Source organism: Syngnathus acus, chromosome 22, assembly GCF_901709675.1.
Source record: "Syngnathus acus chromosome 22, fSynAcu1.2, whole genome shotgun sequence".
Taxonomy (NCBI): Eukaryota; Metazoa; Chordata; class Actinopteri; order Syngnathiformes; family Syngnathidae; genus Syngnathus; species Syngnathus acus.
In genome coordinates this window covers 1,969,856-1,997,438 of record NC_051106.1, presented here as the reverse complement: position 1 = coordinate 1,997,438, position 27,583 = coordinate 1,969,856, and the positions used below count along the sequence as shown (strand labels likewise).

Genomic DNA, 27,583 nt, shown 5'->3' with positions numbered 1-27,583 from the left:
CTATTCCTTCCCCTAAGCTAAATTTTCACTCGTGTGATGCCAGCAGTAGGCCTTAAAATAGTTAACGCTCATTTAAACAGTGCGTCACTAGATTGAAAATCGATGCGTGGTGACGTCACATCGTATTGCATCAAAAAATAACAAATGAATATTTCAAAACTGTCCTTCCGTGGGATTCGACCTGAATCCAACAAACCCATGAAGTGTCTGCCGTCATCGTCGTCACGCCTGCGTGCGTAATTGCGTTTTGCGCACATTAGCTGAAAATAACTTGTACATTTAGTTGAACCAACTCGCTAATTGCTCACTTTGTATGCTAATTTTTGACACCTTGTTTGGGCTGAAAAGGAAGGAGGGCTAGTGTCTTTGGGGGGGGGCTCTGTGTGTCCTAATAGCACGTTTGGGGCTCTTGTTATCACTCGCCACCCAAGACGGTGATTCATGGGGGGCGGCAATTGTCGTGATGTGTTTGGACGAGCGACGCTAAACGTCTAAACGATGACTTGTGGCTTCCCCGCTCGCATTGTGCCGCCGCCTAGCCGCTCATTCGTCAACACCTCCCCGCATCGAGTGACACCAGTGTCGGCATATTTAGCCGCCAAAGAGCGCCCGGGGGGGGGGGGGGGGGTCGTTATATATAAGCGTGGATGTGTTTGTGTAAACACTGTTGCACCAGCCCGTCAAGTGGACTTGTTGGAATCCCCTCAAGTGCTTACTTTTTTTTCTCTCCTGATTATTTATTTGCGCCGAGCAAACACACTGTGGAGCTGGATTTTTTTTCCTATCTTTTTTTTTTTTTTTCTTTTATGGGTGTGCGCGTTCATGGCGGTGCCCACCAAGTTCAGTTTTTCCGTCCGGAGCATCCTAGACCTGCCCGAGTGCCATCCGAAGGCTTTTCCCGCGTCCTCATCAACTTTCTCGGCCGCGCAGTCGCCCTTCGCACCCCTCAACTCCATCTCCTCCTCTTGCATCTCCTCATCTTCCTCCTCCTCCTCCTCCTCGTCGTGGATGCTCGACTCGGACCCGAGCTCCTGCATGTGTGAGTGCACCTTTTTCTATCTTCATCCAAGGGATGGGGGGGATTGATGATGCAGGAAACTTAGTCCGTACTTCCATGTCACTCGCCAGGGTGTAGAAAACATTTTATGCATAACGACACAAAAAGATTCGAAATGAATAATGGTCATTATTTCTATGAGTAATAATGATATATAATTTAATGGCACTTTTTCATCATTTAATTTATATGTGTCGTTAATCTGTATCAGTTGTTTGATTTTGCTTAATGCTTACCTTGCACCTCTGTAATTTAGAAATATATTTGACCACTGTTTTCAATTGACACAAGCATCGTTTTCACTCTAAGATAGTCCACGTTTTCTAAAAAAAACAAATGGAAAAATTAATTTAATTAATTTCTTATTTATTTGCCAATATGTAGTGGACCGCTATGGATTTAGTTGCGTAAATGACATGACGCAGACAGTCACGCACACGTTTTAAATTGAAAGCTGACATGCGTGCGCCCCTTTTTGCAGCCTGGGATGAAGGCAGCAGCCTAGAGGCGTCTCCGGACTCTACCAAGCCGGACGAACCGTCGGCGGACGCCGAGCTTCCGTGCGAGGCGGTTTCGGCGGCTGCGGCGGCAGCCAAAAAGAGCAAGAAGCGTCGCGTGCTGTTCTCCAAGTCGCAGACGCTGGCGCTGGAGCAGCGCTTCCGCCAGCAGCGCTACTTGTCCGGCCCCGAGCGAGAGCAGCTGGCCCGCCTGCTCAGCCTGACGCCCACCCAAGTCAAGATCTGGTTCCAGAACCACCGTTACAAGATGAAGAGGGGCCGGGGGCCGTCGGCGGCGGACGATCCGCAGCAGATGCTGCACCCTCCACTGCTGCGCAGGCTGGTGGTGCCGATGCCTATGCCGTTGCCGGTACCGGTGCTGCTCGGCGACGGGAAACCCTTTCATACCGCCTACAGCTTACTGGACGGTTCGGGCGGCTGCGCGCAGCCGAGGACGCTCCGCCTACCCCTGGCCGCCTACCCAGGCCTCCAAGGCCTGGTGGGCCTTCAGCCGCCCGCAGCTGTGGCCCTGCCACCCCGCCAGCAGCACTTTGAAAACCCGGCGGCCTCCAGGCTCGCTTGGACGGACTTATGGGGTGACCCGGTCCACTTTGCTCCGTTCAAGTGACATGCACGGACTTCACCGCCTCCCTCCCACGCAACTTATAAGATCTCTTTGCACATTTTGTTTTTGAAATGCAGTTAATACTTTTGCCTGCAGAGTAATTCGACATCTCTGTAGGCTGCTGTTGACTTTGCTGAATGTGAGCGTCAGTATTATGCAAATTAGAAGCCAATATATTGTTAGGGAAAACGTATTTTTAGGGAATATGTTCCTTAAAATGCTAAATTGTATTATTTCTTTTGTAAAGGAATGCATAAATAAACGATTTTAAATACATGTAAAAAAAATTTTTTTTTGAGAGGCGCCTAAACAGCAATTTAAGGTGGAACAACTTTAAAATATTTTTCAATTAGGTTATTGACGTTGGCACAGGTTATTTGCGCCAAAATAATTTTATGCTATGTTGTTTATATAATATTATTATTTGGGGGACAATAGGGAGTCTTGAAAATGCGGGAAAGACCATTTTTACGTTCGCAAAACTAGCTTGTTGAATCGTCCAACTTTTTTGCTTTACAAAATGATTGTTTATTATTATTATTATTATTACTATTATTATCATTTTGTTTTGCAAAACACACCAAAGCCTGACGTAATGCGTGTTACTCCAAAAATATCATGATCACACCCCCGCCTGAAAAATTGGGTTAAGAGCCTTCAATGTGGTCTACTACAGCAGCGCCCGAGTTGCTTTTCTGATGTTGAAAAAAGTCATTATGCGGTTTAAAAGCTGTGCAAACATTTTTTTTTAATTTAAAGTAAAAAGGGAGCTTCGGCTTTGCTTCAGCATGAGAATAGCACCCCCCCCCCCCCCCCCCCAAGCATCCCCGCTTCCTTCAGTAAGGAGGAGGCGAGGCACGAGCTGTTGACGTCTGAGCAGAGTCGGATACATAAAACTCGACTCCTTTTCAGACTTTTAAATGCTCAGAGTTTGAAGAGGTTGACTTCTCTTGAGCAGCGCTACAAAATTGCCTGAGAACTGAAGAGAAGCCGCATGCGCTCGATTGAAAACTACTTTTCTGCTTACAGAATCGTAAAAAAACAAAATGTTCATTATGAACAAGCTGAGAAATCAAATGTTGAAAGTTGAGTTAAAAACAACTCAATTGAGCCAACTTTCTGGGTCGGTCCAATTTTTAACCCAGCACTTTTGAGGATGAACTGCTACTTGTTAAACAATTTTCAATATGAGGCTTAAAGTAGAGAAAAGTGTGATGAAAATGTCGAAGAGAATCGGCGGTTGGATGAAAATCTGCTTTTGGAATCGCCGGGTCATAAATAACCCATAACTTTCCCCGAGAGCAGAATTAAGAGAAGCAAGGATCGGAAGACATCTTTGTGCATCTTTCATCACCAGGAGACTGGAAAGGTCTTTTGTAACCGCGTGGAATGGGTGTTTAAAATGACGTGGGCGTTAATGCTGGGGGCTAGTGTTTCGGGGGTTCGGGTGGTCTCGTGTTTTCCCGCCCCCCAATAATGTTGTTTGCTCGTCCTGTGACCTCGCAGCCCATCGTCCCTGTCACCTGGTCCTTTGTGGCCCTCGCTGGGGCCACCTTGCATCACATATGGAGGGAGGGGCCCCTCTTTTTGTGCCCCCCCCCCTCCTGAATGCACCATTGTCCCCCCTCCCCTTTCCACCCAGGAGGGGGATCTGCAGAGGGAACAGACAAAATGTTTAGTGTTTCAATTTGCGCGATGTTTAATCAGTGGCTGCCTGCGAGCAATTTATGAGCGTGGCGGCCACAATGCCGTTGTGGGTGTGAGCATGATGGGGGCGGACAAAGACAAGCTTTCAGGGGTTGCCATTGGTGTCTTCCAGGAATTGGCGACGGCTCGCCGGCTCATCCCGTCCGGCTGTTGACTCGCTCCAGCACCCTCTTTTCACGCCACTTCATTAGACGGGAGTGATGTGCCGAGTCGGTCCTTGTAATGTTCCTCGAGAGCCGAAGACTGGTGGTTTGAGAAGTTTATAAGAGCTGAATCATGCGTTTTTCAGCTTTACACTGATAATTATCGGCATGTATATGCATTGGCGGTCTAATTTCTCATGAAACATGAGTCATTTTGGTAGCTGTTTTGTCTAACCCGCAAGTAAGACGCCTGGTTCACTCAAACCCCCGTTCGTTGATCAGCTTAAGGAGTGTTCAATGACCGCTTACAAAGTAGGACATCTCAACTTCAGAGCTGAGAAGAACCAGGGAGATAAAAGTACTGTTGCTTGAGCTTTTTATTCGCAGGTGGGCGCACGTCCCTCTTTGCCCACCAGATAGAGCCCTAACACCTTCTTTGGTAGCGGGAAACGTCAACGGTCTGCAATGGCGCTTTTCTCCACTAGGGGGCACACGTTTAACGCAAATTTACTACACTAAATCATCGTGTGACGCAGGGCTGTTTGGTGTGACGTCACTGATATGCTTGACCCGTTTTGAGCCATTTGAGTTTCGAGCGACTCCAGTTGAGAAAATAGAAGACAACATTTTCTTTCTTCATGAACAGAAATAGCATTTTGTAAAATATAAAAATAGAATATAAAACATCCTAACATCCTAAAAAAAAGGAAATATATTTTAGCATTTTTTTTCTACTGGAAAATAAAATTTGAAAATACAAGGTAATACATGTTTGTTGCTTACAAATAGAAAATAATGTTTTAAAATAGAAACTATTTCTGATACTCAAAAAATAAAAATGCTAAAAAAATATATACAATGATAAAATAAAAATGTTTTTTGTAATATGGAGATATGGAATAAAACAGTTTAACTCCTCATTATTGCCATTCCAAAATATAAACGGGAGTTTTATTATTCAAAATGGTATGACGAAACACATTTTTAATCATGCGTTTTTCCATATCAAATAAAAAATCGCATTCAAAATTACTTGACTAATATAGAAGACAAATCTTATTATTCTCAAGAGAAGTTTATATATATTTACAATGCAAGAATACAGTGTGAAAAATACTAGAAAATGGAAAACATTTTCAAACTCAATTGTAAATTAAACAATATTATTGTCAAAAACTGGAAAATTAAACGTTATCATAAAAATGGCAACTTTCTGTCCTCGGTTGGACCCACTGTCACGCGTGCACGTGGGCGGTCTATTAAAACAGACCGTGAAAGGAGTGAGTGGTTCTGTTCTCAAGTCTGCGGAAGACGAAGAAGTGGTCCACGCAAGACAGCCCACTGTGGCTGCGTGTCTCGTGCTGCTCATCAAGAGGCCCTCAGCAGTCAGCGCAGGTAATAAAGTGCCGCGCTGACGTCACCACAGCCCCCGCCCCCACCCTCCTCCGCCTTAAACGTGTGCTGCGTGGACCCCCCGAGCCAGCCACGGCCAGCTCCCACTCCACCCAATTAACAACAACCAGAAGGACTTGCAACAACCACTACAAGACGAGGAACATTAAAAAAAGGGGGAAAAAAGAAAAGAGAAAAACACAAGTAGAAGAGAAAGAGGAGACCCCCCAGGACAAATAATGTCGATGAGCCCCAAGCATACGACCCCCTTTTCCGTGTCCGACATCCTGAGTCCACTGGAGGAGAGCTACAAGAAGGCGGCCGCCGCCGCCGCCGCCATGGAAGCCGCCGGCGTTGGAGCGGCGGTGGCGGCCAACAACAGCGGCAACAACCTGGGGGGCTACCGGCAGCTGCAGGGGTCCCAGGCGGCCATGCAGCAACAGCAGCAGCAACAACAGCAGCAGCAACAACAGCAGCAGCAACAGCAGCCCCACCATCATCATCATCACCATCACCACCACCTGGGGCCCAACGCCGGTGGTGGCGGCGGCGCTGGCGGCACCGTGTCTTACCACATGAGCGCCGCCGGGGTGCCGCAGTTGTCCCATGCCGCCGCTGTCAGCGCGGTGGGCGGCTACTGCAACGGCAGCGTGGCCGGTGACCTGGCGCCCTACCAGGACGGAGTCAGGGCGGCCGCCGCCACCGGATGGTACCCGGCCAACCCCGCCGCTGACCCACGCTTCTCTACGAGTGAGTTCACGCGCACATGCGCGCCACCTGACATTTAAACAGGTTGTTTTTTTTACGGAACATTTCAAGGATCAAAAACTTCTATACTTGGTCAAAATGAAAAATAATACACTTTCATTGAAAATTACATTTATTTAAATTGCAAAATTTTAATATTTGTACCCTTTATTCTTATTCAAAACTAGAAAATATTGCAGTTTTTATTCACAACTACGTCTTAATAAAAATAAATAAAATAACTGCAAATTAACCGATTTTTATCATTTAAGACTGCATTTTTATCATTGAAACATTTTAGACGTCTATATTTTACGATGTGAAAATAGAAAATGATACCGTTTTTCCAATTTATAGTAAAAGAAAAATTATTGTCAAGTTATATTTATCATTTTATATAGATATAAACTGCCTTCAAAATTTTAATTCATATACTAACAGATTTGAAATGATGATTATGGAACTAATTGCAAAAATCTAACGGAAGTAGAAAACTATAGTTATTTACCATGTTAACTTTTCAAACCTAAAGACAAATAAATTTTTATTTTTTACAGCTGCAACAAAACATTTTCATTTGCTAGTTTTTGATTATTTGAGAGGTTTTTTATAATTATTGTTCAATAATACCTCTATTGTTAAAGATTGATAGTACATACTGTAATACAACAAAATTGAAGAGGAAAAAATTATTTTTTGTGATTTTCTAATAAAAATAGTGTTTATGATTGAAAACTACGAAATAAAACAAAGTATTTATTCATTCAAAAATAAAAAGTATACATTTATTTACATTATTTATTTTATTTACAACTACAATATACAATCAAGCAATTTATATAGAATATTTACCAAGTAAAAATATAAAATACATATTTTACACCATGAAAAAATATTTTTCATACTTATATTTTTTTAAAACAGCCACATTTCCATGACAGCACAAAATTATGTGACGATTAAATTAAACTAATTACTTATTATTGAAACAACAAAAAACAGTGAATTGACGTTTTTGAAAGGGGGGGTGCTTCACGGGGGCCCAAAACTTGGCCCACTGACAAGGCTTCTCATACCTCTCATGTCCACCCCCATGTACGCACCTGTCTATGTCTATAGGATTATTATTGCTATTATTATTATTGGTGGTGGTGTGCTTTTAAAACGTCTATAGTTTAATCGGTTCATTACACACACATAATTAGATTGTGGTAAAATGAGGTCCATCTTTAAAATAATCAGTGTTAATATAACATAATTTAATCAAATGCAACCAATGTACATTTTTTAATCAAATTCTATCAAAATGCTTTTTTCAGCCATAGACGTGAATTGAACTTTGTTGCTAAAAGTGGATTTATACTCCCCCCTGTAAAATATTGAACCTAATCCCAAACAAATTTACTGTTAAATTGAATATGGTTTTTTTTGTTTGTTTGTTCGTTTGTTTGTTTTAACAAATGAGGTTTTCTTATAATTGTGAAATCTGAGTACTTTTTTGATATATGTGCAAATTTGCTACTCAAAGTGTAATATGTGAACTGGAAAAACGAGTCTGTTGGATTTAGAGTAAAAAAAAAAAACAATACCAGCAACATGGGCTTTGGTTGCACGCTTTAAAATCTGCCCCCAACTTAAATATTACACTAAATAAAATTAAGTTGGTGGAACTTGATTTTATTGTTGTCGTTTTATTTTTTTTAAACAGGTAAATCCAACAACTTTTTTCCAGTGTGTGCATGTTTTGAGTTGTTTGAACTGACGAGCGCGCGCGTGTGTCTGTGTGTGCGCGTGCCCCTCACAGTCTCCCGCTTCATGCACGGCTCGTCGTCGGCCATGAGCATGGGCGCCATGGGCGGGCTGAGCTCCCTGGCGGAGGCCCACGCCAAGGGCATGCATGGCTCGCTGAGCGCCGCGGTGCCGCGCCGGAAGCGCCGCGTGCTCTTCTCGCAGGCCCAAGTGTACGAACTGGAGCGCCGCTTCAAGCAGCAGAAGTACCTGTCGGCCCCCGAGCGCGAGCACCTGGCCAGCATGATCCACCTGACGCCCACCCAGGTCAAAATCTGGTTCCAGAACCATCGCTACAAGATGAAGAGGCAAGCCAAGGACAAGGTGTCGCAGCAGCAGATGCACCAGCAGGAGGGCGGCTCAGCGTCGGCTTGCCAGCAATCACAGCAGCAGCAGCAATCGCCCCGCAGGGTGGCGGTTCCGGTTCTGGTTAACGACGGCAAGCCGTGTCAAGGGAGCGGGCCGACGGCGGGGCAGCAGCAGCAACAGCACCACCACCATCAACATCATCACAACCACGCCCACAACCAGCACCCGCACGGGCATCCGCAACAGCAGCAGCAGCAAGCCGCCAACGTGATCCTCATGTCCGGCCAGCAGCAGGCGGGCAGCGCCGGCCACTCTCCGGAGTTGGTGGCCGCCGGTGCACCGCCGCTGTCTGCCAGCCCGCCGGCGCTGCACGGCGGCCAAGTGGGCGGACTGTCGCACCTCAATTCGCCCGCCGCTGAGTACGGAAGCGCGTTGCAGTGCTCGGCGCTCTTGTACGGCAGGACGTGGTGACCAAAAAGGGGGCGCAAATGCGACTTCCTCAAGTAATCGCACATTTTCAAAAACAAACTTTTTGAGGAAAGGATTTTTTCCGGACTCGCTTTTTCTACCGCAACTTGTGGGATTTATTTATGTAAATTATATTAGCTCCAACATAGATTTACATTAGCTGCCTTTTTTTTTCTCCCTTGTCGCGCCCCTTCCTTATGTAAAAAGTTGGGATTTTCAGCTCTATTGTACAGTTTTTTTCTGTTGGGACAATCTTGCTGTCATTTGGTTTGGTATTTGTACGTTTATATGTAAATTATCATAGATATTTGACTTAACACGGAAAAAATAGTCTTATTAATAAATTATGGAAAGGTGACCTTCCCCTACACCTCTCTCCCTCATTTGTGGAATGTGCTGCCAAAGTGGACCTTACAATCTGTTTAAAAAAAAGAAATAGTAAATACAAATAGTACTGCAATAAAAAAAAAAACATGATGACGAAATCATAAATGAAACTAAACTTAACAAAATAGTATCTTCATTCGTGTTAGAATTCAAAATTCACTTGTATTTATTTGTAATTCATTTGAACTGGCCCTTAACAGTTGCCACACTTTAATTTATTAAAGTTGAATGTTACATTTTTGTATTACTAAACATGTATTTTGTTTTGTAACCAGTAAAAACAATATTGTAAGGGACATACGTAACATATCAATGATTTTATATTGTATGTTGTTTCCGTCCTGTTTTTCATATAATTAGGATGACAACTCGAGCTTGAAAAACACGTTTCTAGTATTACTACTAGAATACAGTACATCTTTATTCGGATAGCACATTCACAACAACTGTCACAAACATTAATGAAATATTTTCTAACAAAAAAATTCAAAATAATAGGCCAGCATCTTATCAGTACTGTAATTCATTTTTAAGTATTTGTTATTAAAACAGAAAACTCCAAGTGCTTTGACAGAACGTTTTTTTTAAAGTCCTTTCATTTCTTCGGCACAGATTGACGTGTTGACGGCAAACTCACGTGAAACGTTTCATCACGGAGGAGCAAACAGCAAGTCCATTCTTGGGCTTTTGTGTTCGGGCGGGTCCGTTTGCTCGGTCAACTCGAGCTTTTTGTTGCCTTTGTCTTTCAATGTTACTTTTTTGGGTGCGTGAGTCGACGCACATCAAACAGCAGTTTATCGCAGGCCAAACGCCATCTTATCACCAATCAATCAATGCTGGGAGAGATCACTAGCAAAGCAAATATTTGTTTTCTTTTTTATATACTTTGAATCGGACCCTGTTTTTTATAAAAAAAATTTCAAGGCGTTTGAGAAAAAAAGTCTAAAAAGATTTATTCGTCATTAAGGGCAAGGGGAACTGGCGAATGGGCGGGGTGGGGGTCAGCCACTCTCCCGCCACCTAACAATGTGGTTGCCAGGCAACGCGGCTCGCTGCAGGTCGTCTAATTTCAGGGTCGAAATAGCTTTTCAATTCCGTGTTGACACATACAATCGTTACAAAATGATCCGTGGAACAAGCACGCGTATAATGTCAAACGTGTTCGCGTGATATGATCTATATATCCTTTTACTGCGTTGCCCTTTGACTTAAAGCTGAATTTATACGCTCATTTTCACAATAATAGAGACATAGGCTTTGGAATCTTGCCTTATTTTGGTCAATTTGTTTATTTATTTGTTTGTTTGTTTGTTTGTTTGTTTGTTTGTTTGTTTGTTTGTTTGTTTCATTACATCATTTTTGTTACTCTATTGAACTGCTTAGAACAGGGTGAATTGTAATCCACGCTTTGCATTATATTTGGATTTTTCATATTTGCGATATGTTACCCCCTTCCCCCGTTTGGTGGCCCTAAAGAAAACACACACACGCACATACACGCACACACACACACACACACACACACACACACACACACACACACACACACACACACACACACACACACACACACCTAAACATAACTGCAAAAAAAATCCACAAAAACAAAGAATTAAAGAAAATTAAATCCAACAAAAACCAAAAATGTTGGGGCAAAAATGTAGTAAAACCTACCATTTTTTTGGAATAAGTGGTTCTTAAGTTATGGTGATGTAGCATATTCTTGTCAACAGTCATCAGTAATGTGTGATTCACAATTTTTGTGTCAGGTCCCTAAAAAACATCGTTTTTTGTGTCAGTTTTTCCCAATTCGTTGCAAAAATGATTTTTCGATGCTTGACTCCTTGTTATACATCTGTAATTGTTTATTACCAAGTAGCAGAGATGGGGACTCGAGTCACTGTGACTTGGACTCGAGTCGACTTGAGTCGCTGTTTTGATGACTTGTGACTTGACTTGACAAAAATAAAAAAACTTGAGACTCGATTTGGACTTGGAAGTTAAAGGCTCGGGACTTGACTTGACTTGAGACACGATGACTTGAATGACTTCCGTGTTATTTAGTTTAAGTTTTCAGTTTGAATATAAAATTAATAATACATTTAAAAAAGTAATATCGATAACACGGTAGGAGCGCAGGCTGAGAATGGCGTTGTCATGATTGGATCGCTACCCTGTCAATCAATCGTGCCCTCTCTACCTACCTAACGTGTTCATTGGAGAATCACGCCCCTTTATATCAGACATGCACAAACATGTCAGCGGGAGCGGTACCTTCGGCTATCGTAATTACCTTTATGACGGCAAAAGACGGACAGCACAGTGCAGAAACATTTCAGACAGCCAGACGACTTTGTCCGTTTGAAGTTTATAGAGCTCTGGTGTCTCCAGATGTTACAGATGAAACGTAAAATGTTTCTAATGTTCTTTAATGTGTTTCTTCTTTCAGATTTTTTTCAGATTATTTTTTCATAATTGCAACTCAAATGTGTCAGACACTGTCGGCAGAGGTTCATTTGTTTAGATTGAGCTGTCAATAATTGTATGAGGTAATTTCTTTTTTGTTTGATTCCCTGGTGTATTTTACTGAATATCAGTAATTACAGTGCAAATCCAAATTATTGTCATATTTTTTAAACAGGTTAGACACATTGGACAATGATGGTTACTTAAAGTTAGTTATATCTTGTCTTTCCACGTTACTAAGATCAGATTCTGCGGGTAAAATTGCAATAATAAGGTGACTTGACTTGGACTTGACTTGACCTATTTAAGGACTTGACTTGGACTTGAGTTGACCTATTTAAGGACTTGACTTGCCCAAGAAAAAAATGACTTGGGACTTACTTGAGACTTGAAGGTTAAGACTTGAGACTCACTTGAGACTTGCATATGTGTGACTTGGTCCCATCTCTGGTGATGCTACTTGGATTCATTTTATTGCAAAATTGTAGCATAACCTACAACGTTGTTGCCCCAACTTGCTTTTTTGAAACTTGACGTTATGCTTTTGTTTGGTCCAAGGTGACAGCAATGTGACTGGTGGAGAAAGAGCGGGAGCAAATTCCCAAGGCTGTTTCATTCCTTCTGGGGTCAGCAATCAAATATTAGAGCCACTCGGTGCTGGCGACCTTTTGTTCAACGTCGGCAAATATGTAAATTTGCCAATTGAAGGCGGTGGAAAGGGCAACGACGCATTGGCTTTGCCGTTTACGTCTTTAACTTGAATGAAGTGAGCAAAAGTAGAGGATGAATGTAGCGGATTACAAATGAAGCCTCCAAATATGTAATCTTTTCTTTTCATTGCAAACTCGTGGAATCCTTCAAACATAGATTGCAACAAGTGGCCCTATAAATTTAGCTTATTCCGCTTGCATGCAGCAAAGCAGCAAAATGCCACGTCACCATGTTTGGTTTGAAACCCAGGTTCAACTAATTGACATCAAACCACCTTTTTTCACGTTGCCGTTGCTGGCTGGCTTGTTTCAACCAGCAAAGGTTTTTGGCTGGCTCTATCAGAGCAGCACGTACGAGCGCTACCTGCTAGCTTAAACAAGCGAAGGAAGGAAGGAGGTCTGCATCAGCATGTCTGGTGAATAACATATTTTATTTCAAGTTTTTCTTAAAAAAAACAAAAAACAAGAGTGGGCATAACGTAGTTGACATGTGAAAATTGTTCAAATAATGTTTGCGCACGCTAACTGTGGTGAACTGCTAGTGCTCCAAGCGATTCAAGTGCTGTTTTTTTATTCTCAACTAAGCCAACGCAAGTGTTTGCATTGTTGTGGCACCATTGTGTGTGTGTGTGTTTGTGTGTGTGTGTGTGTGTGTTGCACCTGTTGCGCAGCTGTCCTTCAGATTAACGTCATTGTTGCATACGTCTTTTGCGTTACGGCTCATGAACGTACAGTTGCTTATATTAATTCAGTTTTATTTTGAAATGTAACCATCCATTCCATAGGCTATAGTGAGTTAGCTTTCCAGGGTACATGCTATACTTTTTGTTAGCAAGGGGGTTGAGCAATTATTTGTGGTGAATTGAGGCTGTTCGCTTCCGAGCTTGGTTCCTAAAGCCGACAATAAGCGAGTGTTGACTGTATTGTGTTCCATTATTGGTTTCATTGTCAAACAGAGCCGTACAGATTGCCGCCCTCTCATCCCAATGCACAAGTGCGCTCTCCAAATTCCGCAAGGGCTCGCCGCGCATTTGCATCCCATCAGCCTACAAGCTCATTCAGCTCATGGCCGCCCGCTTTGCAGCGGGAATGCCTTCCATCGCTCTGCGCAGCTTTTATTGGGAGAAATGCAGGCTGGGCCCAAAAGGAGGTGGGCTCCAATTTTCACGAAGGAAGGACGGTACGAAGGGAGCGAAGTAGGTGGTGGCAGGAAACAACGGAGGGATTAAGAAAGGATGAAGGAAGGATGGAAAGGACAAAGGATCTATGGAATGTATGTTGAAAGGAAGAAATAAAGGAATGGGAGAACCAAGGAAGTATGAATGGAAAGAAGGAAGCAATGGAGGAATGATAAAGTGAAAGTCAAAATGATAGGATGTAAGAAAGATAAGAAAAGAAAAGATATGACCAAGGAAGGAGGAAAGGAAAGTTGGAAGAAAGGGATGGATGGAAGGAATGATAAAAAGACATAAGAAGTAGAAAGAATGAAAAGAAGGAAGGAAGGAAGGCAGGAAGGAAGGAAGGGAGAAAGGCGTTCACAAGACAAGTTTCATAGCCTAACACTAACTTCAAACCCTAATTTGAAACCCTGTCTTCAAACCCTACCCTTCCACTTGAAACCCAAACTACTTCAAGAAAAGCAATCAGATTGAGACCCTTCTCCCAAGCAGATGCCGCAAGTCTGCGTTCTGCCAGTGAACACCTCACAATCAAGCATGTGGCCCCCATGGGTCTGTGTACAGTATCGCCCGGGGGTCCTTTGGGGGTTTATTGGGGGCTAACGAGGCATGACTAAACAGGTTAAGGCCACACTTTCTCTGTCAGCACCTCGCTGAGATAACTGGAGATTAAATGAGCCCGTCAATGGCCTGGCGAGGGCATCAGTCAAAGGGTCAAAGGGAATTGACGCACGCACCGCCTCCCGATAAACAAGAATTGTGTCAGGATCCAGATGTTTTAATTTTCTTCAACCACTTCACCAAATCAAATTGAGTAAATTCAAGACAGCATTTTTTTTCAGTGTATGAAAATGAACGATCCTCACTTTTGAGTTTCCTGATTCTCGCAGGGGCTGCCAAGTGTCCCACGTTCCGCATGTTGCTCACCCCCCCAAAGTGAATGATAGGTTGCAGCACCCAAAGAAGCCTTGAATGTTGCCAGACAATACGCAATCAAGATCCCCAAAATGTGACAGCTCAATGGCGTCCGTCTTGGCCGCCGCTATGATCCCAGCTGAGAAAAGGCACAAATGTCCATTTAACCCCCAGCCAGGACCACCCCCCGAGGTTCGAGGTAAATAGGACCTGTTGAGACTTAACATATTTTCTTCTACAGCCTGTGAGGGGATTAGCCGGGAGGGTGGTGGTGATATTTGCCCACCGCCCCCCCTCCCACTCTTCCTCCTCCCTTCTCTTTCTTAATGAAATATGTCATTAGGAGGAATTCATGTGACACAAAAGGGGCGACAGTCAAAAAAAAAAAGGTTGACTAATTATATAGTTTGCCCTGGCAGAGGCTGCGGGCAGGTGGCTGGTCCATCATGCAAATGGCTGCGCCGACGCAATTAGCCTCTGGCAGCCGCCTCAATTAACAATTAGCTAACATGCAATTCTGTGGCGCGTCGCCCCTGCCGGCTCCTTTTAGGCGCAATTGTCACCGTGTATTTTTCAATTGCTCAGTTGGAGACGTGCTTTTCTTAATGTGGTCAATTTACAGGCTCGGCGAACGGAAGTCGACCGCGAGGGGGGGCCGCCGGGGTAATGCTTCCCTTTCAAAAAGAAAGAAGAACTTTTTTTTTGAGGGGAGCAAGCGGAGTTAACTTTGAACTGCCAAAAAGGATTCTACCAGAAAATTTGGTGGAATCTCTGAAGTTGAACACCCTTGGAGTTGTAATTTGGGGTGAAACTATCGCTCTAAAAACCACAGCTGTCAAACTGCGTTCTTCGAGGGCCTCCATCTTGCCTGCCCGCCTCTTTTAGATGTCTGCCTCCTCCAACACACCTGATCACATGATCAGCAAGCTCAGCAGGATTCGATAACCATCCAGATCATTTGAATCAGGTGTGTTGGAGGAGGCATCATTCTAAAACAGGCAGGATACAAGGGAGGACCCGAGTTTGACACCTGGGGCGGGGGGAATCCCCAAATATGGAGATACTTTGTACGTTAGCATAGCATCAGGTCCGACTGGCACTGAAATGGCTGCCGACAGTTTAGCAGACCGACTACATGCTGCGTCTCGAGGTTCTGCTTTTCTAACCCGTTCCACCGATCCCCACTGATGGCCCACCGCCCCTCACGGGGGGCCCCCCTCCTCGCCGGGCCCACCCACACGCTCTTATTATTCCCGCTGGCCCCCGACATGACACGGGAACAAAGTAGACATTAAGCGACATTAAAGCCGGGGATGGAAGTAATCAGGAAGCCGTTATCTCTTAATGAAGCCAAACACATGCGCGGCGATACACACAGGCACTAATCAATAGAGGCTCCCCCGGACAAAGAGGGAGGCGGGTTGGGCTTGGCTCGAGGTCGCGCTCTGCGCCCCCCCCCCTCCCACAAATCAATTAGAAGGCTTGTTTGCTTTGACAGTCTACTTCCATTAATTACGTCTTCATTAAAAGTAATTTGTCAAGACAACATTAAGAAGACCTGTCCTGTCAGGAGGGAAGATTACGAGATTAGGGGCGAGCTATAGGCTGCCCCTATATGTATGTTCTTCTTCACAATCCCCCAAGCAGCCCATTTTCAAACAAAATAGCACACTTGGAACTAAATGCATTCCAGCTTTGTGTCATCCACAAAAATAAAATTTCCGTCGTCACATCAACACAAGCTGTGATTTTTTTATTGACACAAACAAATTGTTGCTCATCACCAAAGAATAACGTACCCACTTCCAAGTAGCAGTCAATGTAAGCGCAAAATCCTTATTTTCTGCTTGGAAAAGAGATGTCAGGGAAAGCCTACTAGAACAACTGAACTTCAGTCAGATGTGCTTCAAATGGTGGCAGGTATGTGCTGACTCGCTTTTGAATGCGATGAGTTCATTCTGAATGTGGCCACGTCTCCATTTATAAGATGGTGTACACTTGTGCAACTACATTATTGCAGTATCAGTACAGATAGGTTACATTAATAGTAGGGAAAAAGGTTTAGAAATGATCTTGGTGTCAGTTTTTTTTAGGTTCACAAAGTGTGTAGGGGTGTGTAGACTTTTGAGGTGCCACTACTGAAATATTTTAGTCTAAAATGAAACAATTAGAACTTTCATGTAAGCTAATTGCATCTGCATGGGAAAGGAGCTAATTTGTTTTAAAGCTCTTTTACTCCGCCATGATCTGCATGTCTGGTGTCCTTTTTCTTTTTTCTTTTTCTTTTTTTTGTCCAACTCCAGCAGCACAGTTGCTTTTACCAAAGGTCCCCTTGTTGGTTGCTATAGCATTCTCGAGCACCACTCTGCTAAATCCCCTCCCCCACACCGACCTGCTCTGCACACTTGTAATAAATTATCCTCAAGTGAAGTGAAAGAATAAAATATATTGGTTAAAAAAAAATGCAGCCGGCCCGGCGCACTTTCGCGAATCACCCCCTCGTAAACACTTTTGTGCGACGTGACCCTTTTGACAGTCTGCTGACTCTTTTCATATCAACACATATCAGATTGTGTTGTTACGCAATGTTTCGCGCAATCTTTAGGATGCGCCTCATGCCGAGCGTGAAGTGCAAACACATGCGAGCGGGAGTAGGGGGAGGAAAGTAGCGATTTGTTGATTAATTAAACGTGGCTTCTCCAAAAGATACCCCCCCCCCGCTCTCCCCCTCACAATGCGCCGGCGGCAAGTTTGCGGCAGCGTGAATCGCACTCCTCCTTGCTGTCATCTTTGCCAAATTGAATGCAGATTGAAAATATATTTTTGGCTCTTGACTGGGCCTATTCACGGCCTGTTGAATCGACGGCGCATCAATAAAAGGCTCCCCCCGTTTGGGAACTTGGAGTGATTGCGCGCGTATATTTTGAGGAATGGCGTTATAAATGGTTGCGCATGGGCTGAAGCAGCGAGCGCACAACTTGACAATCATTTCACGCACCTGCAGCGAAGAGGAAATTTTTGGGCAGTCATCGAATTTGTGTAAGCGTGCACTGGTATGAATTTGAGGCCATTGAATGTGCTGGAGTGAAAATGAATAGAGTGGAAACGCTCGACGTGCGGACGGACATTTACCAGCAAGATGACTTGTGCACCTTGCTAAATGTAGCCTATAGATGACCCATGTCTTTCCGCTTCATGCGGGCTCCCAGCACCACCCGGGATCGGTTGCCTGCTGAGTTCTGGCAAGAAATCAATAGTGCCGTGGGGGCGGGGGAAGGGTGACGTGGTCACGTGTCCTAATCATCTGTACATTTACCATCACAATCAACAATCAAAGCCAGGACGCGTACCTTTCTTTTGGGGGGCCTCCCGAGCACAACAATTTCCCGGCTGACTGCATGGTGGCGGCAAATTAGAAGCCTCGGCTCCCGTGAGCGGCGCCTAATGGCTCTGATTTGTGAACTGCTAAACGAGGTTATGTAAATGAGGATTGAATAGAGGCAGCGGGACCCCAGGTGACAGGTGCAGGCGCTTTTTTAAAAAATGTATCTAAAAGAAAGTGTGTGTGTGGGGGGGGGGATGAAATCAAGGCAACACGCAATATGCGTAAAATTGTGCTTGTATCGTTTGAACTGCATACTGTTTTTAACAATTATCAGCGCTGTACACAATGAAAAAGGGACAAATAATTTGTTTAAAAAAATGAAACCGAATATTGGAAATATCAGGATAGTCGTTTTGCAGTTCATTTAAAAATTGACAACATGTAGACCACATGCATGAGATACACCTCGCTCCATCGATGTATTCAAATTAGTCAGTTTTAGTGGGTGGCAACGTAAGATGGCCACCAGGGGTTTAAATTCTTCCGCGGCATGTTAAGTCCATTCAAATATAAGTCCGTAGGGAGAACGTAGGCTCAGTGTGTCAAACCATTAAAGTTCCGCTCCCGTTTCAGGGGGTAGAACACGGACAAATGAAACCAAGGAACTTGTCCTCAGACCATTTTTTTCCTAAAATGATTAACCCACGAAAAGAGATTTGAGGCGCGTGAGTGCCGCGGTGCTTTCTCGTTTGCCAGCAACTGTCATTTTCCTGTTGTTGTCCTCATCAGTCTCTCTCGCCATCAAGTGAATAGACGGCAAAATGAATAGAGCAGCCAGATTTTCCCACAGTCACTCAACGTGCGCACGCACACTCACACGAAAATCACCATTGTGGTCGATGCTACTGCTGCACAGGCTGCTCTGCACTCAACAACAATGTTCTCATTAGAGCATGACTGTTCCTTAGTATGAATTGTCAAGTGTAATGTTAACTGCTAAGTATGTCATTATAAACCTGGTTTTATAATTTTTAACTACGTTATAATGCGTGATTTTTCATCTAATGCAATTAACACATTCTGTATTATCAAATGTGTTTTTACATGCCAAAGCATCATTGTTTACAGTTATAGAGAAGTGACGAATTGAGGTATTTAAAACATGGTTTGAGAGCGAAAATTTAAAGCCTGAGATTAATTATAAGTTTGAAAGTGTGGACTCGATTAAAGAAAATAGAAAAATCTGCATAATGAGCAAATTAGGGTGTAAATGCTGGTGAAAATGCATCTCACTGACTCCACCCACACTATGGTGACCATTTCTAAAATAATTATGGAATTTATAATCAGGATTTTATTTTTTGGTTTTATGTGAAGTGGGCGCTCTTGGCTGCACGCGCGCGCCCACGCAGTGACGCGTACGCTCCGCCCTCCATGTTTTTCTTCCAACCAATCGGCGTGCACGTCTTCTGCTGACGTAAAACAGCAATGGCGGAAACAATGATGCTAACCGGTGAGAGTTTCCCTTCCGCGAAGGAGTCCACTTGTAGCAAATTGTCCAGCTACACGGACTGCATGAGTGCCCTGCTCAAGCTGCTGGCCGACCTCGTCAGCGAGGTTGGTTCGGTATTTTTTTAAGCGCGGAAGCCAGCCAAGTCTGTGTTGTTTGCTAGCTCACATGCTAATGCACGTCGCTGCTGCACGACAGCATTTCACAACGTAAACACCCGACATCCTCGCAGAAGTAAAAGCCTTTTTAAACTGTGAGATTTTGTTCACCACAGACAATCGTAGATGCTTCATTGAGCGGATTAGCGCCCCCCCCCCCCCGTGTTTTGTTAGCCAGGCCGCCATATTGGATGGGGCAGGTATAATCATACACCACTGCAAACACATGAATAGAACTTCGTAAAGCGACACGCTACAGTGCTCAAAATGTTTCTTTCCTATAGATTTCTGTGACGGATAAGAACCAAGTCATCGATTATTTTTAATGTTTTCACGAGTTTAGTTTATTAGTTATTTTATGAGTGCCGCAACCTTGCGAAAATTTAGTAATTGTTGCCAATGTTGGAGTTTTTTTAATGCAAAACTTTTTCTTTCCTTTTTCTTTCTCATTTTAGAAATTAAAGCAAGAAATCCCCCATTTATTAAATGAAGAATAAAAATACACAAAATGAAAACTTATGTTCACTACAATCATTTGAGGTAAGTTAATTGAGTGAAAAAATACTAAACATTTCTTGCTTTTCTTGTGCGTGTCTCAGCTCAAATTAGGTGACGCCGCTTTGAGGATGGAAGTCAACCTGGATGCCTTGAATCCACAGCCGTCGGACGCCGCTCACACTTACGACTGTCTACAACGGCACATCATTAAGCTACAGGTACACTACATGTCCTCTCAACATTTCACTGGGATTTTTGTAAAATTTTCTCAGGTTGTGGTAGTAAGACTTGGATGCCAAGATTCAAAACAAATTTGATGACTTTTTTTTTTTTACTATAGCGCTAAACATCTTAGTGGGCAAAATTGCTTTATTGACTCCCATTAAAACCCCAGTTTTTCATTACCATATAAACGCTTGTATTCACTAAACTTGTTGCTGAACATTACATTTTGTATTATTATTATTATTTTCAAATTTGACTTGCGTTATTGTCATTCAAAATAGTAAACAGAATGAAATCTCATTACATGGCACAAGCAAAACAAAACCAACAGCTACGACCAGCAGCGAATAATGTTGACGTGGAATAAATAGTGATGAAAAATAGAATAAAGGATTGGAAAAGTATTTGTATTCACTCCAGGCCATGTCGGAGAACCTCAAAACGCTGGCAGAGGCTCCAACTCGTGAGTCACTTGAGACCGAGAAAGAAATGCCGCATGACACCGCGTCCTCATCCGCCCTCCGCCGCAGCCCGTCAACGCCGCCCCTCCCTGACGCGTCCGATGACGTTTTGGTGCAAATCCGTGCCGGCAAGTCTGAGGTGGGTTACGCTTATGAATAATCATCACATCATTAAAGGGCTCGTTGCAGGCCCGAGATCTGGCAACAGGGGGAGGGGCGGGGGTCCTTTAGCGGCGCGGTCTGCTGTGAGAGACCGCGGAGCTTGGAGGACTTTGAGAGCGGGGCCTGGTCCTTGATGGATTATGAAGTGGATGCTCATTACTCTCAGATTGGATGTGGATGGAGGACAAGAGGCCCCATTTTGTTGTGCATTTATTTTGCTAGCCAAGCAAACAGTATTCATATTCTATCACGCCACAGTGGCCAGCCGGCCCGCAAGATGCGCCTACCTGGAATAGCAATTGTCATTCCTCATCATGTAAATTGTGACGCCCACAAACCCAGCGAGGTTCCCCTACCCCCCGCCCTCCCCTCCTGTTTGCCTCGTTACATTCTCATCACAGCGGCGACACAATTTTGCTTTGCGGATGGCCGATCAATCCATCGCCTGTCATTACGCGTGTCGTCCCTCCAGATCGAGCGCAGGATATCTGCATTTATGGAGCGCAAGCAGATGGAGATCAATGAAAACAACGTGCGCGAGTTCTGCAACGTGATCGACTGCAATCAAGGTGAGCGAGGTGGGGGTGGGGGGATTGAATGCGGCGTGGTGTGGAGTGGGAGCCCGCGCACAGATTGCCAATGTTTGGGAGAGAGCTGATTTCCAGCGGGCGAGAGGTCACGCCGGACTGAGCTGGAGTAGCTAACGGCCTTGGAAAACACGGCGGCCGTGATGTTATTGCACTTTTATTCATGTGATTTTCTTGTTCTTCCTCACCAGGGGAGAGCTGCGCCAGAACAGACGCCGTGTTCACGCCGTTCCCCGGATTTAAAAGCCACGTCAAAGGTGCAACTGGAACATAAAGTAGCAATCATTGTGCATTTACACACTAATTGTGTGTATAAAAAAAAACACAGACAACCGTTATTAAATTGTCAAAACTAATTCTTGAGATGAATTAAGGAAGCACGATGCATCTTGCCCATCTCATTTTAAACAAACATTGCTGCAAGTTCAACAAACATGAAAAGGAATTAACTGCTTTTTTTTTTTTTTGTAAATGTTTGTCACAGTCACGCGGGTGGTGAACACATACGGACCTCAGACCCACTCCGGAGGCCAAGGAGAAGCTGGCGAACAGGCACGAAGCCTTGCCACACAAGACTGCGGCAACCCAGCCATCGAGGAACGCCTCAACAACATTGAGGCTCACCTCAGACTCCCGACAGGTAATAGGAAAGCTCACCTCCTGACTGGAATTCTTTAGAACCCTGATGGATCACCACACACACATTTTTTATGGGTTTAATATGTGATTTTGGATGTTTTTTTCCTGCAGCGGGCCCAGTTCCTGTGAGTGTCTACCAGAGGCTAAAGAAGCTGGAGGACCGCATCTTACAGCTGGAGGGACTCTCGCCAGAGTATTTCCAATCCACGGTGAGGACATGCACGCTTTATTTCTCAAGAACCAGCCGGCATAGTCAAAGCTGTAAGCGGCTAATTGAAGTTGCTAGCTAGTTCCGCTGCTATTACTAGTAGCAAAGTCACCTGTGAGGCACCATTAGCCGCTTGGAGCAAAAATGGAGACTCCAGCAGAAAAGTTTGAGCTGGCAGAGGGAAAAGTGTGAACAAAAAAATATTGCCAGCGGGTCACTCCTTTAGTGAAGAGGGAGAGGTGCCATGTCACCGGCCATTGTGTGGGCCCAGGTGACAACAAAGGTGTGGGACTTGAGTCACATGACTCGAGGCAGACTTCAATATTCAGTTTTAGGACTTGGTAACATGCTCGGCTGAAACTTAGGAAAGGTTCAAGGTTCGTCTCTAGGTAGAGCCCGGCAATGAATCCAAAATTAATCGTAATTTTGATTTTGGCCTCTCACAATCTTAAACGTAATCAAAGTGAAACGATGAATGTGCCAAATGCCGTGGAGAAATTGACATGAGGCTATGAGGGCAGTTTCGGTGGTTAAATCATTACAAAGTTTTAAAATCAACGAATAATTGTCTTCATTAATTGTTTCACACGATTCATTGTCTTGTGTACAATAGTTTTTCTTTTCCTCTTTTAAGACCACATTGTCTTTCATAGTTAAATAGATCATCGTAATGATAGCGATAAATAGGTAACAATATTGTTAAAAAGGCAGAAACATTGAGGAATACTCGATTACATGTCTGATATTTTCGGGACTTCACGTGCTGTCAAAAGCACATGAGCAGAATGCGACGTGGTTTGATGGAAGACGTAGTTCCGCCGTGTGTGTGTCTGTGTGCGTGTGTCTGTGTGTGTGTGTGTGTGTGTGTGTGTGTGTGTGTGTGTGTGTGTGTGTGTGTGTGTGTGTGTGTGTGTGTGTGTGTGTGTGTGTGTGTGTGTGTGTGTGTGTGTGTGTGTGTGTGTGTGTGTGTGTGTGTGTGTGTGTGTGTGTGTGTGTGTGTGTGTGTGTGTGTGTGTAGAGACGTTTTCAAAGTGTGCTCGAGATGAGCCGCATCATGTCTCTCCGTCTCGTGATGCCGCCATCGCACAGCACAGCACGCTGCGCTCTTCAACCCCTTTTGACTCGCTGCATGTTTGTGCCAGCGCACATGTCGAGTGTTTCTGAATAAATCCGCGGGGTCTTTTCCAGTCCAAGTACCACTTTTTGGGGGGAGGGGTAGGGATAAAATGTATTTTGGGGGTTTGCTCAAGCAGCTACATGTAGTTGCTCCCACAAAAACGTCACAAAATGGCACTCAAATGAAGTTATTGCTGAAAAACAGTAGAGGGCGTCCTTTTGGTATGACGTCAACAAAAAACAGAAACGATTTTGGACTGGACAAGTCCTCAGACTTAAACCCTATAGTGCATGCATTTTACTTGAGACTTAGGAGGAGGCCGTGACTTTTTGGCTAATCGTCAAGGTGTCTACTTCTTTGTAGAACCTCCCACACAAGAGACCCAAGACCTCCCCTGCTCAGGTACACATTTTCTTTTTTGTTCTTTTTGGGATGCTTTCATCTCCTTGCTGCCAGGCTGACTTTGCTGTTGACGTTTTCCTTCAGGCCTGCAGTCTGACCGAGCTGGATGAGAAGATTAGCGCCGTCAAAGCAGCCCTGCTCAAGAAGGCCAATGACTTCCAGCCTGCATATGGACCCGAGTTCCCACTTTGACACGATTTGGTGGAATTGTGAAATTAGCTGTAGCAATGGACCCAGATGATAATGTTTTGGCTGACATAGAAAACTTACATGAGGAAACCAAGGCCTGTTTTGTCTGCGTTGTTTCAGTGCATCCCCAGTCAGGTATAATGCTCCCCTGCGTAAATAAATGTAAATTTAGCGCTTTGAACGTTGGACTTCTGCTGCATTTCAAATTCCTTTAATTGTTATTCTCTGATCATTTACATGGTTGTCGTTAGCCATCCTACATGCTATGTACGTACTTTAGCATCCACTTCATTAGCCACTTGTTCTTGTTTTTTATTTTTTTATTTAGGGGAAGTCATTTCTTGCTAGTCATTAGCTTAGCATAGGCTCCATGCTATATATTGTACCTTCAAATGGAGTGAGCAGCCAGACATGCTGCCATGGTGCTGTAGTTAACATTTAAAATTGTTCAATTTCATTGTTGGTATTTTTTTTTATTGTTGATTTGCTTGCCAGTTCAAATTAATAGTTGGAATTAGTGTATATTATTGATCATATCCATGACCATTATCAGGTTAGCATCTGATTGATCAAATTAACTTTTTTGTGTGTGTACTCTTAACTGAATTGCACTGCACATGCTGAAGTTTTTACATCTCTAAGTTATTTTTGACGCAAAAAAAAAAAAAAACTGCTCGAAATCAGCGTGGCTGGTTATCAGCGATGTGTCGAACAGACAAGCAGACAAATCAAACAACCTGCTAACAGCGAGAGTGCGCACATGTGTGTACACGCGCGTGTGCAGGCGCCACGGCGCGTAATTGGGAGGAAGCTGAGCGAGGCCACCTGATTTCTTTGCCTGACTGCTGCGTTGCTGATGATCCACGCTAATGGTTGTCATTATGACAAATGACCTGATTATGGCACCTCTTGTTTGCGAAACATCTCGCAGACCCAACAAAGCAGCGCCGCCGTCGCCGTTTAAACGGGCTGCCGCTGCGCTCGCTCGACGATGCCGCCGCCGCCGTTCTCATAAATGACTAAAGCGACAATTACGTTCTCCTTTTTGTCGAGCGATTGCAATGAAACAGGCTCGTTTTGCATTAGTGCTATTCAATTTCATTTACGTTGGTTCCAAACTGTTCCAGATCCAGAAGCACTAAATGAAATTCTGCACATTCAAACTTAAAAAACACACGTTTGGAAGTATTTGAGCGCCAGATTGCACTTTCTCACTTAGAGGCAAAGCGTGCTTGCTTCAAGCTCATAAAAAATGGTAGTTAAAGAGCCAGGACTAGAATGTGTGTGTACATAAATATACATATATACGTATTTATTTTTATTTTGAGCTCTGTACTCCTAATCAATTACAGGCCATTTAGTTGATTTAGTTAAATCAAAATAATCACCACAGTGGTGCAAAAACTGCCAAGTCATAAAACGTCAGCGGCAAACAGGTGTCACATTCTTCCGTGATTGCATTTACTGTAAGCGGTTTTATTCTTCGGTTACGTTCTTTGTCTGTCATGTCACTACTCTTTTCCCTTTGATTGATGGAGTGACCTCGGTACAATAAAACTTGCGTTCTTGCGTCTTTTTTGTCAGGATATATTATTGTTAACACGGAAATGGGGATTTCTTTTTGTGTTTCTTTCAGGTGTACCCCTCTGTTTCCTTTATTATTTCTTTGGCTCGGATCCTTCTGCGGATGTTAGACAAGGGGGTCGAAATGTGCAGGGACCACTTGAGCTGCTGCAACGTTGACAAATGGATTTGGGTTTGGGGCTCTGCTCTCTGGAGGTTTTTATTGTTCCCCTGGAGCTTTTGTCTCGCACGCGGTCCCCTCGTGAGGGTTAATGAGGACAAATTGCTCCGAGGGTAACAAATGGATTATGCGGCGGGACAAAAGGTTATACGCGACGGCCGGGATCTGCCCATCATGCGCCCATTGAGCCCGGCGTCCTCCTCAAGTGGCTCGCCAAATATCTCATTATCTTCATCCTGCCTGTTTTTTAGTTCGTGGCAAGGGTTGCGGCCTCCTGCGGGGAACTTCGGCTAACTGCAACGTTCTACAAATGGTGGCCCGCCGTTGTCAAAGTCAAAGCTCCAGAGGTGAGTGTGATTAAGAAAGTAAATACATCAAAACTCTAGATAGATTACGCAATTTACCAAAAATATATTGTAGGAAATCGTTGTGCTGAAAAGGTTTGCCGGCGATACTGGCCGTGTCCCAATTGCATTCATTTCTGTTTTTACGTCGATGTGATCTTCATCGTCAGTTCCGGCCCAAGTTCCAATCCAAAGTACAAATAAACCAAGAACTCAGAGGAATACCCGATGTGAGCTAGCTTAAATCGAAGCCGCATCGCCGGTCCGATACTTGTGAAGGCTTGACTGGGAAAATATCCCAAGATGTAGTTTGTGCTCAGCCGTTCCAATTTCGTTCTCGCGTACATTCTTCGAAGTCCGCGCTTGGCCAATTTACGTTCCATGCGTTCCTCGTGTCGAGAAGCGGCCATTTTGTCTTTCGTCTCGGCCAAGCTGGGACGTAGCATGACTTGGGACTCATCCAACTTCAACGCCATTAATTTGTCAATCGCTCGCTTGTCTTTGAAAACAACATTTTTTTTATTTCAATTCCTGCAAGCGTGGAACTTGAGCATGGCTGCGAGGTCACGCGGGCGACGTTTGTCCTTTCACGCTAACAAAGCGTCCACTTCCGCATTGACTCGGGACTAATTCCCACCTGTCAATCACCCCCCGTGTCTCACCGAGTCTTTTGGGAGCCCGGCTCAAAAGACACAGAGGTGTTCCTTGTCTACACCCCCCCTCTTCTTTCCGCCTGTCTTTTGGAGTTCATAATTTTTTTTTCCTCCCTCTGGTGAGGTCGCCAGAGAGGATTCATATCTATTCATATCTCGGCAACTCTTAATGGGCTCCAAGCCCTCCAGGAAGAAAGCTCTTTCCTGTGACTAGTCAGCTCCAGTCTTTATTCAGCCGGTGGCTCGGTGTCAAAAAAGACTGTTGCTCGTTTGAGCCCGCGAACAATGAGGAACAAGGCTGAATCTCGAGCGAGGGGGGGGGGGACAAAGGAGCGAAAACAGGCTTTTCACTCTGCAGAACATTAGATTCTGACACATTTTGCCATGGCAGTTTTTCAGCCAGCACCACCACCAGCCCTTTTTCCTTCCCCATCATGTGAGTGCCGTGGCTCTTTTTTAAAGAGACCACCTGTTGGCAACAAGCCCGTTCTTCATTACAGCCGGAGCCATTATCGCAAGGTGACGAGCGCCACAGGCTAACTTTTTTAGCTTAACCCTGCAGAGGCTTCTTTCTGTTGCTGCTGGAAAATCATTTTTCTTACCCCCCCTCCACCCGGTTGGTAATTTTCAGGGCTTTGGTTTCTGTGAGAGGAAGTGATTCATTTGTGCTCTTGTTCATTACAAAATGATGCAAAACAAAAGGACTGTTAAAGAGCTCACACGCACCGTCGATAATTAAGATTGTATGACAATTTGGAGTAGGCTGTTTAATTTTGATTTTGGTCTTAATATTTTCTCCCGAAACGTTTTTCAACAAAAATATTATATTTTGCAATTGTTTTTATTTGTTGTAAAAATATCAATTATCAATGTAAAAACAAAAATCCTTTTGCGAAAGCGAACTACGTATATGTTTGTCTATGAATTTTTACATATATGAGCACTTTATTTAGGGTCTTAACTTTTACCAAT

General features: G+C 44.0%; 3 protein-coding genes across 4 annotated transcripts; all 3 read left to right on the top strand.

Annotated features, from left to right (window-relative positions):
• The first annotated feature begins 822 nt into the window (after positions 1-822).
• nkx2.9 (NK2 transcription factor related, locus 9 (Drosophila)) lies at positions 823-2,182 on the top strand. The gene is made up of 2 exons (XM_037241651.1): positions 823-1,039; positions 1,539-2,182. The coding sequence occupies exons 1-2, from the start codon at positions 823-825 to the stop codon at positions 2,180-2,182; spliced, it is 861 nt and encodes a 286-aa protein (XP_037097546.1).
• Positions 2,183-5,518: 3,336 nt separating this feature from the next.
• nkx2.1 (NK2 homeobox 1) lies at positions 5,519-9,679 on the top strand. Its single transcript, XM_037242097.1, has 2 exons — positions 5,519-6,171; positions 7,973-9,679. The coding sequence occupies exons 1-2, from the start codon at positions 5,661-5,663 to the stop codon at positions 8,734-8,736; spliced, it is 1,275 nt and encodes a 424-aa protein (XP_037097992.1). The 5' UTR covers positions 5,519-5,660; the 3' UTR covers positions 8,737-9,679.
• A 9,485-nt stretch (positions 9,680-19,164) lies between these two features.
• On the top strand, positions 19,165-24,051 carry LOC119116572 (MAP3K12 binding inhibitory protein 1). Of its 2 annotated transcripts, none has more exons than XM_037242043.1 (9): positions 19,165-19,227; positions 19,982-20,098; positions 20,526-20,705; positions 21,201-21,297; positions 21,507-21,572; positions 21,800-21,955; positions 22,066-22,163; positions 23,643-23,681; positions 23,766-24,051. In XM_037242043.1, the coding sequence occupies exons 2-9, from the start codon at positions 20,009-20,011 to the stop codon at positions 23,871-23,873; spliced, it is 834 nt and encodes a 277-aa protein (XP_037097938.1). In that variant the 5' UTR covers positions 19,165-19,227; positions 19,982-20,008; the 3' UTR covers positions 23,874-24,051. The 2 variants fall into 2 exon arrangements, with proteins under 2 accessions (XP_037097938.1, XP_037097937.1); XM_037242042.1 differs by having other exon boundaries at positions 19,170-19,331.
• The last annotated feature ends 3,532 nt before the right edge of the window (positions 24,052-27,583 follow it).

Excerpts from the sequence above, each read along its gene's own strand:
- nkx2.9 (XM_037241651.1), top strand. The coding sequence starts at position 823 with ATGGCGGTGCCCACCAAGTTCAGTTTTTCCGTCCGGAGCATCCTAGAC. Across the intron at positions 1,040-1,538 it reads GGACCCGAGCTCCTGCATGT|CCTGGGATGAAGGCAGCAGC; the intron begins GTGAGTGCACCT and ends CCCTTTTTGCAG.
- nkx2.1 (XM_037242097.1), top strand. The coding sequence starts at position 5,661 with ATGTCGATGAGCCCCAAGCATACGACCCCCTTTTCCGTGTCCGACATC. Across the intron at positions 6,172-7,972 it reads TGACCCACGCTTCTCTACGA|TCTCCCGCTTCATGCACGGC; the intron begins GTGAGTTCACGC and ends TGCCCCTCACAG.
- LOC119116572 (XM_037242042.1), top strand. The coding sequence starts at position 19,203 with ATGGCGGAAACAATGATGCTAACCGGTGAGAGTTTCCCTTCCGCGAAG. Across the intron at positions 21,573-21,799 it reads ATTTAAAAGCCACGTCAAAG|TCACGCGGGTGGTGAACACA; the intron begins GTGCAACTGGAA and ends TGTTTGTCACAG. Across the intron at positions 21,956-22,065 it reads TCACCTCAGACTCCCGACAG|CGGGCCCAGTTCCTGTGAGT; the intron begins GTAATAGGAAAG and ends TTTTTCCTGCAG.